Raw genomic sequence first — 15,382 nt, 5'->3', positions numbered from 1 at the left:
GCTCTAATCTTCATTATTTCTTTCCATTTGCTTGCATTGGGGTTAATTTGATGTTCTTTCTCTAGTTTTTCCAAGTGGACAGTTATTCCCCAATTTTTGCTCTTTCTTCTTTTTTGACATAAGCATTAAAGGCAATAAATTCCTCTCTTAGCACTGCCTTTGCTGCATCCCATAAATTTTGATATATCATATTTTCATTTTCATTTGCCTCGAGATATTTACTGATTTCTCTTGTAATTTCTTCCTTGACCCACTGGTTGTTTAAAAGTGTGTTGTTGAGCCACCATATATTTGTTACTTTTCTGGCATTTGGCCTATTAGTGATTTCCAACTTCATTCCTTTATGATCTGAGAAAGTGTTTTGTATGATTTCAATCTTTTTGTGACCCAGCATATGGTCTATCCTTGCGAATGATCCATGAGCACTAGAGAAAAAGGTATATCCTGCTGTTGTGAGGTGTAATATTCTTTAGATATCTGTTAAGTCTAGCTCATTTATTGTATTATTCAAATTCTGTTTCTTTATTGATCCTCTGTCTAGATGTTCTGTCCATTGATGAGAGAGTGGAATTGAAGTCTCCAACTATTATGGGAGATGTGTGTATTTCTCTTTTCAGTGTTTGCCTCATGTATTTTGGAGTATTCTGGCTCAGTGCATAAATACTTATGATTGTTGTCTTCTTGTTGAATTGTTCCTTTTATTAATACATAGTGTTCTTCCTTGTCTCTTGTAACTGTTTTACATTTAAAGTCTAATTTGTTGGATATTAGTATAGCTACTCCTGTTCTTTTCCGATTGTTATTTGTATGAAACATCTTTTCCCAACCTTTCACTTTCAACCTATGTTTATTGGTGTGTCTAAGATGCATTTCCTGTAGACAGCATATAGATGAGTCCTGTTTTTTAACCCATTCTGCCAGTCTATGTCTTTTGATTGGGGAGTTTAATCCATTAACATTTCATGTTATTACTGTACGGGAAGTATTTTCTCTTACCATTTTGCCTTTGGATTTTATATGTCATACCAAATTTTCCTTCTTTTTACCTTTACTCATAGTCTTCATTTCTACACTCTTCTCCACACCTCTCTCTCCTGTCTTTTTTTATCTGCCTCTAGTGCTCCCTTAAGTATTTCCTGCAGAGCTGGTCTCTTGGTCACAAATTCTCTCAGTGATTTTTTTGTCTAAAAATGTTTTAATTTCTCCCTCATTTTTGAAGGACAATTTTGCTAGATATAGAATTCTTGGTTGGCAGTTTTTCTCTTTTAGTAATTTAAATATATCATCCCACTGTCTTCTCGCCTCCATGGTTTCTGCTGAGAAATCTACACATAGTCTTATTGGGCTCCCCTTGTATGTGATGGATTGCTTTTCTCTTGCTGCTTTTAAGAGTCTCTCCTTCTCTTTGACATCTGACATTCTGATTAGTGTCTTGGAGTATATCTATTATGATCTATTACGCTGCACTTCTTGGATCTGTAGTTTCAAGTCTTTCATAAGAGTTGGGAAATTTTCAGTGATAATTTCCTCCATTAGTTTCCCTCCTTTTCCCTTCTCTTCTCCTTCTGGGACACACACAACATGTGTATTTGTGCGTTTCATGTTGTTATTCAATTCCCTGTGTCCCTGCTCATATTTTTCCATTCTTTTCTTTGACATTCAGTTCAGCTTATTCTGGACCTCTAACTTAGGTTTTGTTAACAGAGGAGAATTTTTCAGTTCTTGTTTTCTTGTTTCTTGCCCTTTTTTCCCCCTTTGGAGGGTTTACTTAGGTATTATAGACTCCAGCCAGATTTTCCCAGACCAAACTGGCCTCCTGTCAGGAGGAAGGAGTCACCTGCATCAGTTTTCCCTGAGGGTGAAACCCAGCAGTTTGAAAGGCTTTCCCATGAAGCCTCTGGGCTCTCTATTTTTCCTTCCTGATCAGTGTGTGGCACTTGGCTGCCTGCAGGTACCGCCAGCATAAGGTGATCGGTATCTTTAACTTCAGCAGATTCTCTGGGCTGGGGGTGTTGTGGAGACAGAGGAGAGGTTGTAGTCTGGTTTTAATCACTTCACTTTCAGACCCCTGGGGTCTGAATTCCTTGAGGGAGGGATTCCACCTGAGCTGGGCCCAACCCCTCTCCTGGGGAAGGCACAGTCTCCAGACAAACACTCAAACAAGCTTAACTATGCTTATGCATGGGGCAGTTGGAATCTGAGAAGCCTTGTAGCTGTATCTAAAGAACAGCCAAGCCATAGAAAAACAGCCACCAAAACAAAAGAGAAAAATACTTTTGAGCAGGACCCCCGTTCCTTAGGTTTGCCAATCAAGAGCTTAAGTTGGTACATTGCTCTGTCTATCTCCACATCCTATGTGGCCCCTCCTTTCCTTCAGGGCCCAGACCTTTTGAATTAAAAAAAAAAGTTTTTTTTTCTTTTTCCATCAGCCCCGCCCCCTCTGTGCCAGGGCAAAAACGAGCAACCTCCCCTTTTACTTGAGGTTCAGTTGAGCTGGGGGCCTATTTTTAGTAGTCAGAATTTGCGAATTAATTCCACAATTGGAGTTTCGTTGCACTCAGCCCCTGCTGCTGGTAAACCCTCTTTCCTTTTCCCTCTGGGAAGCAGCCTGTGGGGGAGGGGTGCAGGACGCCATGGCTTGGAGAACTCACAGTTCTGGGGTGGGGTGAGCTTGCAGTTGGTCCAGCTGGTCCAGACAGGGTACGCTGTGTGTCTGGTCACTGACATGGCACCAGTAGTTGTTCTGTACTGTTCCTGGCTATTTATTAGCTGCTCTGGAGGACGAACTGAATCCCACACCTTGCTAAGCCGCCATCTTGGCCCCCTCAATAAAGTTTTATTTAAGACATTATTCTTAATAAAGGAAAAGCCAAATGAGAAAAACTAAAATATATTATAATTAATGTTTAAATACCATTGAAATTTCTACATGAACATACAAATAAGGTTGAATCGCTCATAACTTATTCTACTCTCTATTCAGATAAAATAAATTTTCAGTAATTCACTCTTTTTTACTTTCATTTCAGGAAAAAATTTCTCTTTTTATGTGCTTTTTAGAAATAAAGATGTCTTCTTCAGGTATTTAAAATACCTAATAAATACACATTTCATTGGTTGTTGTAAAGACTATTCAATAGTGATAAATAAAACTCATATAATAAATAAACTTGATATTTTGATTGGATAAACTAGAAGATATGGAGGATTTAGCATGTCAGGGAAACAAATATTTACTAGCAATAGGAGTTACTGATTGTATTTATGTTTCAGATTTTTCCCTTAAATTTTTCTAAGTTGGTTATATTTGCATAACAAGAAAAAAGAATTTATTGTTTTCATTTCTTTTTTATTTTTCAAGGAATGAACAAACCTATTATTGTATGTTCAAATGAGAGAGGATTAGTTAAAAAAAATAGAATGGAGTAACCACTGTAGGCAAGACACTACAATTCTCTACCTATGTCTCAACTGTTAACTTGATAGGGATGCAACAGCTATGTCAAAGACTGATAGGTTCATATAAACTGTTCTGGACTAGTTCATGGGTCCTCAAATTCTAGTAAATATAACAGTTACTTTACTATATATGTAAACCTATAAATATTTCATCTTATGGTTGATTTTAAGCTATTTTTCAATAGCAATGTCTGATATTCTGATTTTAAAACCATATTTCTGAGTAGGATGTGAAACTAGCATATTCCCATGGAATCCTGTGGAAATCAGAACAGTTCCCTGGGTGACAGATGTCACCTAGGGAGACTGAGGCAGAGCTTGAAGGAAAAACTATTCTCCGAATGAAGAAGTGAAAGGATTTTGTAGAGATATAATGGTCTATCCAAGGGCAATAAATTGGATAGATGGAAATAATAGTGGTCAATGAGAAGGAGAGGTAAGGGGTATGGGATGTATGAGTTTTTTCTTTTTATTTCTTTTTCTAGAGTGATGTAAATGTTCCAAAAAATTATCATGGTGATTAATACACAACTACGTGATGATATTGTGAGCCACTGAGTATACATCATGTATGGAATATTTGTATGATAGGATTTATCAACAGAAATATTTAAAAAAAAGAAAACAGAAGTTACAAAGAATAAGCAAAATAAGAAACAAATGATTGTCAATTGTCAACTGCCCCAAATTAATCTAGGAATTTAAGGCTAAACTAACAAAAATACTAGTAAGTTCAGCTAGAGAAGTGTTTGCGCTTGATTTTTTTATTTTGCATTTCTGTATTGTTTAAAAAAAAATTAAAACTTATTGAGGTTAAAAAAATTTTAATTAGAATTCCTCATGTGTTGAACTTTAATGCAGGATGAAAGCTTACAAAACTATTTTAGCTCTTGTTATTTCTTTTTAAAAAATATCATTCCTGAGGTAAAGAGAATATCTTCATGGGATAAGAGAATTCCAGAAGATTGAGCATACTGATATTGCAATTTAACTTGTTTCAGGCAAAAAGGTAGGGCATAATTCCCTATACTTGAAAACCATGTCAAATAGCAACATAATTACTTTTATTATTTACCACTGAACATTTGACTGCTTCATTAATGCCTCCTGAACTACTAAAAAAGCCTCCTAGCTAGGTTCCATGGTTCTAGACCCCTCATTATCTAGAAAATCTGTACTCCTCCTTGTTCAGCCTAACCTTTTGCAGTGGTTCTTTATCTATTTGGGGTGTATGAGGAAAATAATATACTGGAAACAGAACTTGGCTTTAAAAATCCAAACAAGTGGATTTGAGGAGAAAAAAGAGATATTCATAGAAATGGTTATCAAATGGGGACAGAGAATTCAAAGCAGGGGGGAACACAATAGCTAAATACACAATAGGCAACAAGGTAAAAAATACCTAATTTATAGCACAACACAGGGAAAGATACTATTTAAATCAACTTCATTTCTAATTTCAGCTGTTTTGGTTCAGCATAGCAGGAAATATTGAGAATTGCAACTCTGTATCACAGTGGTTAAAAAAACTGACAACTATTTAAAAAGACTTTTTTTGGGCGGGCCATGGTGGCTCAGCAGGTAAGAATGCTTGCCTGCCAAGCCCGAGGACCCGGGTTCGATCCCCGGTGCCTGCCCATGTAAAAAAAATAAAAATAAAAAAATAAATAAAAAGATTTTTTTTAATGAATGAGAACAGAAAAAGGTAACCTACCTGACCTCTCATCACAGACATCTGATTTTCAAAAGTGGCTTTGTCAAATCTTTTGTCAATCTACAAAAAGAAGAGAAAGAAAGAAAAAATTCTAAGCCCAAAACATCAAGTTCTATGAAACAAATACATTAAAGTAAGTTTTCAACCTAGTATATAAAAGGACATTAGAAAACTTTCTTAGTAACATGAAAAAGAGTAATTTTACCTGATGCTTTCTTGGTATACCACTAGAATGACCGCACAGTTTTATTTCTTTATATGCCAACTTATTACTGAAAGGATTTAAGGTATGGACTTGCGCTTTTTAAGAGAATTAAATCATAGCAGAAGGTCATCAATATGTATTATAAATTACAGAGTTAATTTTGCAAAAGTCGAACTTCTGAAGAAAGCAACTTCTCAGATTTTAATATATTCTCACGTCAAAGAACAATCAAAGTGTAACTTCACCAATTTATGCTCCTGAAAAGTAAAACTGCTAATTTCTTTATGTCAGTGTGCTGGTTTGAAAGGGTATATGCCCCCTAAGAAAAGCCATGTTTTAATATAAATCTCATTTCTTAAAGGTAGAATAATCTCTATTCAATACTGTATATTTGAAACTGTAATGAGATCATCTCCCTGGTTGATGTGATTTAGTTAAGAATGGTCGTTAAACTGGATTACGGGATAACATGTCTCCACCCATTTGAGTGGGTCTTGATTGGTTTATTGGAGTCCTATAAAGAGGAAATATTTTGGAGAATGAGAGACTCAGAGAGAGCAGAGAATGCTGCAGCACCATGAAGCAGAGAGTCCACCAGCCAGCGACCTTTGGAGATGAAGAAGGAAAACGCCTCCCGGGGAGCTTCATGAAATAGGAAGCCAGGAGAGAAAGCTAGCAGATGATGCTGTATTTGCCATGTGCCCTTCCAGCTGAGAGAGGAGCCCTGACCGTGTTCACCATGTGCCTTTCCAGATGAGAGAGAAACCCTGAACTTCATCGGCCTTCTTGAACCAAGGTATCTTTCCCTAGATGCCTTTGATTGGACATTTCTTTAGACTTGTTTTAATTGGGACATTTTCTAGGCCTTAGAACTGTAAACTAGCAACTCATTAAATTCCCCTTGTTAAAAGCCATTCCGTTTCTGGTATATTGCATTCCAGCAGCTAGCAAACTAGAACAGTCAGGTTTTACTGAAACAGCTATATAAGAAACAGTAAATTGCAAATTAGTATTACCAAGAAAATCTTTAAAGATTTACTTCATTTTCTGCAATAACTAAAACAACAATTTATTTACCTTAAAAAGTTCATAAAGATCTTCACATAAATCTTGCACAAAGTTCATGTCAGAAATACATGGTAGTACCAAATTTCTTATTTCTTCAGAAAATGGAACTTTTGCTTGAGGAAGCCAGGCCCAGTGAAATGGATCTAATAGAAAAAAAAGTATTCTTCTATAATCAGGGAGAAAACGGTTTTAGACTCATATTTATCCTGATGCTTTCCTATAACTGCTAGGTTCTCGCAAAAGAAGGAAAGGAGAAAAAAAGATAAGCTATGAGAGTACAAACATTCTTTGCCATTCAAATTATTTGGATCTCAAGCTTGGGCAGCAAGAATTTGGATAACTAAATCAGATGGTATAACAATAAGGTATTACTTGAACCAATTTGGTTTCTGAGTTTGGGATAGTAAAAAGAGTTTGGATAAAGAGTTTATCTCAAACAGTTCTGTTTTAAAAAGATATCTGAATCTATCTGGTTCCTGAATTTAAAACTGAGGTATACCTATAGTTTGTTCACAGTACCAGATGAAATAACAATGGTTTGTAGCTGCCTGCCACAGCTACAAATCATCAGGAATTGATCACTATTTGTATACAGAAGATGTTCTAAAATTTTAAACAGGGTAAATAAGTGAATGGCCTTGATGATAAAAGACTTAATCATCAAGTCTGGGCCAACTCATTCTTCCCCAACAAGACTACTAAATCTATTCAGTGCCAGGACTAGAAAGATTTGTCAAGTGGTAGACTCTTTCTTTTAGAAAGAGGGTGCATATTCATATTTCTACAAAGAAGTATAAGGCTTTATGACAATAAGATCATCTATAAAGCTACTAAAGGTTAATCCAATGATTATTCCCAGCTTTGGTGGATCCTACCATTTACAAAGTTCTGAGGAAGAAATCCTCCTTTAGCTTCATTCCTCCTACTTCTCTTGTGTATATCTCTTTGCACACTGTACTAAGTATACAGTCCATACCAAAGAAAGTCTTTCCTCTGACCTACATCTCCTTCAAGCTATAATCGAGTTTCCCTTTTATCTTTCCCTGATGATTTTCATATAAGAAAAAAAGTAGTTATTCTGTCTCTACTTCCAATAACTACCTCTCAACCCATGATAACCTAGCTTCTACTACCATCATTCAACCCCCCTCCACAAAGACTACCAGTCCTCTCCTAATGATCTCTCCAAACACTCACTGCCATCCTCCTGCAACTTAGTCTCTGTAACAAGTGGCACTGTTGTTCATTATCTCCTTAGTGAAAGTCTCTGTGTGACTTTGGTTATATCACTCTCTCAAAGTTTACCTCCTATCTTTAAGCTATTCCCTCTCTTTCTTTTGCTAGCTCCTTCTCCCCTCTTCACTGTCACTGTTCACCCAGATTCTATACTTAGTCCCTTCTCTTTTTCATTCCCTATGCATTCATGAAGCATTAACTGAATAATTATGTATCTGGCATTGAGAGTTAGGTGGTGTTATTTCTCTGTTCAATAGCAAATGCCATAATGGCTTCAACTATCAGGTTGACAATTTCAAAACAATATCCTGGCCCTGCACCAATCAAGATGATGGAATGAGGTGCTCCAAGTTTATGCCCCCTAAAAGAAGCTTTGAACAATTACAAACACATTTTTCAAAGCTCCAGAAAACAATTAAAAGGATTGAGAAACAGGGTGAATACTAAATCAAGAAATAAGCTACTGAAAAGCAACACCTGGCTTGCCCCTGCTCCAGCCCTCACTGTGAAGCACACTGCACTCTCAGTACAGATCCCTAGTTCCAGAAAAAGTAACCCTTGTGCATATGCTGGGAGCATGTATGCCTGGTCCAATCCATTTGGTGGCAGTCTGAGGGACTAGCCATCCCAGAACTTGCCCTATTGTAGAGCTCATTGAGCTCTCCTACAGAAAACTGTGGGAGAGCAACTAAGTGGATGCCTAAGGAAAGAGATTATTGACTGTAAGACATAGTGCAGTGCCCAGACCAAGGACAATTTTTCCTAGGGAAGATGTGATATTTCTATCCACATAAACAAGGGAATTTCTAGGGCCACATGCACATGACCCAAACAAGAGACATAGGCAAAAAAGAACATTGAGGTCCCTATGCTTTGGCCTGGAACTAGTCTATAAACCCATTGTATGGATAATTTCTGAAGGAGAGTACTTGCAGGAGTTAGTCTACAAAGATTAGATTATAAAATGTGCGCCCCCCCACCATTTTGTTAGCCTCTAGCATGCAAGGAAATCTCTGTCAGAACACTAGCTGAAAAGAAGTCTCAGAGTCTAAATTCCAGCTATAATATATTAAAATATCAAAATGCCAGGAGACCACAGTGGTTCAGCAGACAGAGTTCTCACCTGCCATGCCAGAGACCCAGGTTCAATCCCGGTGCCTGCCCATGCAAAAAAATTAAAAAATGAAAATGCCCAGGTTTCAACAAAAATTTACAAAAGAAACAGGAAGTAATGGCCCAGGTAAAGGACAAAATTAAGCTATTAGAAATCCTCAAAAAGGGGGAGCAGACATGGGATGCACCAAAGATTTTAAAAAGATAATCCTCAATAGGCTTAAACAGCTAAAGGAAAGCATGGATGAAGAATAAAAGGAAATCAAGAAAACAACAGAAGAACACAAAGAGAATACCAATGGCGAGATGGAAATTATGAAAAGACACCAAACAGAGCAGAAGACCACAATTCCTTAGAGGGATTCAAGAGCAGATCGAAGCAGACAGACGAAAGACTCAATGAATTTGAATTTAAGACTACTGAAATCATTCCATCTGAGGAACAGAAAGAAAGAATGAAGAAAAGTCTACAGATCCTGTGGGATAGCATCAAGTGTGCAAATATGCATTCTGGAAATCCCAAAAGAAAAACTAAAAAGGAAAGGAGCAGAGAGAATAATCAAAGAAATAAAGGTTGTATACTTCCCAAAGTTAATGAAAGACATGAACATACACATCCAAGAAGCTCAACAAACTCCAAGCAGGACAAACCCAAACAGATCTGCACGGCTTCATTTTATAATCAAACTGCTGAATGCCCAAGATAAAGATAATTTTTTAAGCTACAAGAGAGAAGCAAAGTGTCACATACAAGGGAGCCTCAATAAAATTAAGTGCTGATTTTTCATATGAAACCAAGAAAACAAGATGGTAGTAGGATGGCATATTTAAAGCGCTGACAGCAAAAAAAATTGCCAACCAAGAATTCTATATCCAGTAAACTGTCTTTCAAAAATGAGGAAGAGATTAAGACATTCCAAGATACGCAAAAGATGAAAGAGTTTGTTACCACCAGACTGGCCTTATAAGATAGCCATTAAAGAGAGTTCTGCAGGTTGAAAGGAAAAGACACTAAACACCAGATCAATGCCACATGAAGAAATAAGGATTCCCAGTAAGGGTAATAACGGGTAAATATAAATGTCAATACTGTTGTGTTTTGGGTCTGTAACATCATTTTTTACTTCCTACAAGATCTAAAAAGGCAAATGCATAAAATACAATGATAAAGCAGTAGTTTTGGACTCATAATGAATAAACATGCAATATGTAACAAGTACATACAGGTTGGGGACCAGACAGGATAGGAGCATAATTTTTGTATATCATTGAAGTTAAAATGGTATCTAAGCAAACAAGAGTATTATATATTTAGAATATTAAATTTAAGCCCCATAATAAAGTATCAATGGCTGAGAGATTTCAAACAGAGTTGAGGTTATCCTGGAGGTTATTCTTCTGCACTATATAGGTATCACCTTTTTAGTTAAGATATATTGGAGAAGCCGGAGGGAAGTGCCTGAAAATATAGAGCTGTTTTCCAGTAGTCATTTTTCTTGAAGATGACTGTATAAAGATATAGCTTTTGCAATGTGACTGTGTGATTGTGAAAACCTTGTGTCTGATGCTCCTTTTATCTATGGTATGGACAGATGAGTAAAACATATGGATTAAAAATAAATAAATAATAGGGGGAACAAATGTTAAAATAAATTGAGTAGACTGAAATGCTAGCAATCAATGAAAGGGCGTGGTAACGGGTATAGAAAAAAATAGGGGAAACAAAGGCTAAAATACATTGGGTAGATGGAAATACTAGCAGTCAATGAGAGAGAGGTGTAAGAGGTATGGTATGTATGTTTGTATGAGTTTTTTCTTCTTTCTTTTTCTGAATTGATGCAAATGTTCTAAGAAATTATCATGGTGATGAATATACAACTATATGATGATACTGTGAGTTTGACTGATTATGTACCAAGAATGGAGTGATCATACAGTAAGAATGTTCGTGTTTGTATGTTGTTATATTTAAAAAAATTTAAGCCCCATGGCAACTACAAAGAAAATATCAGAGAATATGCAAGCTCAAAGTATGAGAAATCAGAATACTGGCAGTGGGGGAAGAGAGGATCAGGGAGTATGGACAGTCAATGCATAGCGTATATAGAGTTTCAGTTTGGGGAAAAGGGAAAATTTTGTTAATGATAGTTGGTGAGGTAACTACAACAGTGTAAATATGAGCGATCCCACTGGATGGTGTGCTTGGGAGTAGCTGAGATGGGAAAATTTATGTTGTATATATGTTCCTACAATTTAAAAAAAAGAATGAGCAACTAAAGAGACAATGACAATTAAATGCAAGACATGATCCTGGATAGGATCTAATAAAGAAGCAGAGGGGCCTGAAAGGACATTTTTGCAGCATATGAAAAAATTGGAACAAAGACTATAAGCTTTATATCAACATTAAATTTCCTGAACTTAAACTGCACTTAGTGTGGTTACATAAGGGAGTATCGGTCTCAGGAAATGAGGTTGGTATTAATTTTGTAACTGTCTGAAAATTTGAAAAACAATTCAAAATTAAAAATTAAAAACAAAACCAAAAAAAAAACATATCCTCAATACCAATTCCTCTTTCAAGCTCCAGACCCTGAATTGCCACTGCATTTTGATAATATTTCCTAGGTGGATTGTAGTCACTTAAAACTTAACACATTTAAAGAGCAGTTTGCATGTAGGTTCCAAATCATTTGAGGAAAAAAATTAAGAAATTGGAACAAAGACATCTCAAATAAGTCAAACAACAGATAGGAAAGAACAAAAAAGTTGGAATACATAGAAAATAGGAAAAAAGTAACAAAACAAGACGGGAATAAAAGTTGCCAACAAATTAGTTCATTGAGAATTTAACTACAGAGTTTAGGACACCTATTAAAAGAGTCTCAGATTTGGTAAAAAAAAAAAAAAAAAAAAAGAGCCAGGTGCTGTTTTTAAGTCATATAACCAAAAACAAAAAGATAGATGGAGGTTATAAATAAAAGTATAGAATAACTCCAATGTTAAATAAAATGAAAGGAAGCATAATAATGTTTTAACAGACAAAATAAGAACAGCAAAAAATACCAACAAGAACAACAGGGTATATTTCACATAAGATAAAAGAACCACCAAAGAGAAAAAAAAAATGGACCTTTACACTTATGAAATACATAGCAATAAACTCTTTATCTCTTTGAAACCCCAGTGCCACATATTGGCTGTTAGGTGCATGGGGCAGAGAACCCAGCTTTTGTTTGGTATCACTAAGTCATGGGAAATATCCTCTATATATCTTTGGAATTTCCTAGGATATGATTACATTTTATTATTTATAACAGGCCTTCTCCTTTCCCCCACCCCAAACTTCACCTGATAGTTTATGCCAGCCACATTTGTAGTCTTAAGGTCTTGCCATATTATGAAGACCAACCATGGGATAAGGAGTTTGAGGCTTTGAGCTACATCATATTAACCCACATCAACCCAATTCCTTGACCTCTGGGAGATGAAGGGAGCTGGAGACTGAGTTGAACCATGCAGGCAATAATTCTACCACATCAAGTCTTATAATGAAACCCGATAAATTCTGGACATCTGAAGCTCAGATGACCTTCCATGATTGATTAAAATATGTTTTTAATATTTTAAACACAGGTTGCTGTGTTCTGATTCCATGTAGTGAGGACACTGTCCAAGGCTTGCATTTGAGATACTCCTAGACCTTGTCCTATGTGTCTTCTTTTGGTTTTTTATTCATATCCTTTTCAATACAATAAAACTACTAATTCTAAGTACAGGATTTTCAGTACATTCTGTGGGTTGTTCCAGTGAATTATTGAACCCAAGATTGTGGTGGGAACCTACATATTTGTAGCCAGTTGGTCAGAAATGTCAGTAGCATGGGCCCAGAACTTGCAACTGGTGTCTGAAGAGTAATCTCGTAGAGAACTGTCCTTAACCTGTGGAGTCTGGCCTATCTCTGGGTATTTAAGAATCAGAATTAAGCTGCTGTTAGAAGGGTTTGAAAGTACTGTAGCAATCTGCAGCTGGTGTCGGTCAGAAATAGCTGAATTTTTGCAGTCTATATAAAAGTCCACCAATAAACAGTAGGAATTAAAAAGGGAAATAGAGAACATTTTTACACTTTTACAATGTATTACACAAACGAACTCCTCTATTCCCAATAAGCTAATACAAACAAATTTTACAAATTTGCCTCATCTATACTCCCTAGTTGTTTGTTGTTTTTTTCTCTGAAGTATTTTAAAGTAAATTCCAGGCATCATTTCATCTTATCCCTAAAAACTTTAATATGAATTGAGACTTTTTTTTATTATAAGAGAATTCTACATACAACTTTATAACCCATAAATCTAAAACTCAAGATATCATGGACAATTTTAAGAGAAATAAACATTTCTAAAACTGGCTCAAGATACCATAACTGACCAATACCACAGAAAAAACTGCTAAGGCAGTTAATAAGCACAGCTCACTAAAATAAGCAGGGAAGGAAGAGAGGCCTAAAATGTTTTATAGTTTACTCTAGCCCAAACATTAAAGAACAGTTTACCGAAATATTAAAATAATTTCAACGTGTTATACATTAAAAATTGGAAAGCTACCAAACTCATTTACAAGGCTAGCATTAAGTTTAAAAATCAAAACAAGACAGTCATACAAAGACAGGCAAATAACAGATGGCCAGACCCATGTAGTAGACATTTCCACATCCCTAGTCCCCAGAACAATATCTTAATGAATAATTACACCTCATCTAGTTTTTCCTGTTATTTTAATACCCATACATTTTGTCTCTTCCCATTAGTAGATTCTATAATACTCACATGTTCTCCACTCATCAGGATGTTTAAAAGGAAATGCTAGACCATTATCAATTGCAGCTATTTGAATAAGTGATTCTTTATCAGCAACCCAGTTTATTTCCTAAAGGGGAGAAAAATGGTATGTTGATAAAAAAGAAATTATTTCCAAAGGATAAAATATTTACAATAATTATCAAGGTTTAAAGACAGATTCATTCCAAAGAGCTTACAAAGGTAAAAATTGCCAGAAAGAATACAAATACACCTAGAAATGAAAAGATTGTCATAAAAATCAGTAAAAATTTCATAATCTAAAAAACTTAGTATTATACATTTACTGAGTAATGGTCACCATTTTTATCTCTCTGTGGAAGAAAAATAGTAATAAAACTTAAAAAGTAATGTTCTAGATAATTTATTGTTACATGCATTGTTTAACTGTATGATATTTGCAAAATATTATTTGTGCCCCTATAGCACAAAGACCACAGTAACAGGGAGTTTTCATGTTAAAGAGTATTTCCTGTTAATTAAAAGACAGACAGTTACCATCATTAAGTGGCCTACAAAAAATAACAAAAGTTTAAAAAGGTAGCTTTTAAATAAAAAAGGACTATCATGAAGGCCCATATGATACATGCCAGATTCTTTTAGTTTTTATCAAATCTCACCTGATAAAAATGCTCAAAATAATAGCAAAAGAAATGTAGTTTTCAATTAACCTAATTGTTCAAGAGTCATCAATAAAATAAATTTAGGAGCTATTATAAATATATATAATTATATGTGTATTTTAAACCCATTTCTGCTATAACCTAGTTATATTGGTTACTTTTATTTCAATATTTTTTCTATTTACTACTTTACTGAGGTACAATTTACAAAAAATAAGTTCACATATTAAAGTATACAATTTGATGTACACAAATTGTGAAACCACCATTCAAAAGTTTCCTAGTGTCCCTTTGAAGCCATCTATCCCTCCACCCATTCCCAGACAACCAGTGATCTGCCTGTCACTGGAGATAATAGTTTACATTTTCTTAAAAACAGAATAATTATGTTACTGTTCCCTTTATTTGTACTTCTTTTACTCAGCATGATTTTGAGATTCATCCATTTTACTGAGTATGCCTAAATTGTTCTTTTTTATTGCTAAGTCTATGAATGTGCATTTTTAAATTTCTTTGATAAACACTTCAAAGTGCAATCTTTTAAAAGTGATACAAAAGCTTTAAGTGTTAACTTTAGAATATACAGATTATATACATAGGAGAAATTTTTTTTAAGAGTTAAAATTTTCTCAAATGTCTTGTTTTTTTATTAGAGAAGTGAGTTTACAGAACATGCATAAAATACGGGATTCTAGATCGTTTTACACTTGTAAAACTATTCTGAAAACATCACTGATGTTACAGAACTGATAGCAATGAATGAAAAAATCTGAAATTCTGATAGTGTTAAGGGTCTAAGAAGCCTACTATGTAACTTAAAACTAGCTTCTTTTAAGTAGTAGATGTACTTTTTTAAAATTTCAATGCATATCATTCGTACGTAAAGCACACTGTACCAGTATGAAACTATTATGTATCCCAGAAAAGCCATGTTTTAATTCTGATCCAATCTTGTGGGGTCAAACCTATTGTTTAGTGTGGGAAACTCTGATTAAATTGCTTCCATGGAGATGTGACACATCCAATTGTGGATGTGGCCTTTTGATTAGATGGAAATGTGACTCCACTCATTCAAGGTGGGTCCTGATTAGCTTACTAGAGTTCT

General features: G+C 35.2%; 1 protein-coding gene across 7 annotated transcripts in view; it reads right to left on the bottom strand.

The window, feature by feature from the left end:
- Positions 1-15,382, bottom strand: part of PI4K2B (phosphatidylinositol 4-kinase type 2 beta) — a 38,110-nt gene that overhangs the window by 9,471 nt on the left and 13,257 nt on the right. For all 7 annotated transcript variants that reach the window (XR_013165799.1, XR_013165800.1, XM_077136525.1 and 4 more), the window contains 3 exons: positions 13,625-13,724; positions 6,456-6,589; positions 5,174-5,233 (listed from right to left, as the gene is read on the bottom strand). Coding sequence is in view for 5 of the 7 variants with exons in the window: in XM_077136525.1 (XP_076992640.1) it covers positions 5,174-5,233; positions 6,456-6,589; positions 13,625-13,724 (294 nt within the window). In the remaining 2 variants the exon portion in view is untranslated. The remainder of the gene's footprint in view (positions 1-5,173; positions 5,234-6,455; positions 6,590-13,624; positions 13,725-15,382) is intronic.

Source organism: Tamandua tetradactyla, chromosome 19, assembly GCF_023851605.1.
Source record: "Tamandua tetradactyla isolate mTamTet1 chromosome 19, mTamTet1.pri, whole genome shotgun sequence".
NCBI lineage: Eukaryota > Metazoa > Chordata > Mammalia > Pilosa > Myrmecophagidae > Tamandua > Tamandua tetradactyla.
Note: the sequence above shows the minus strand (reverse complement) of the source record. Positions and strands in the feature narration are given on the sequence as shown.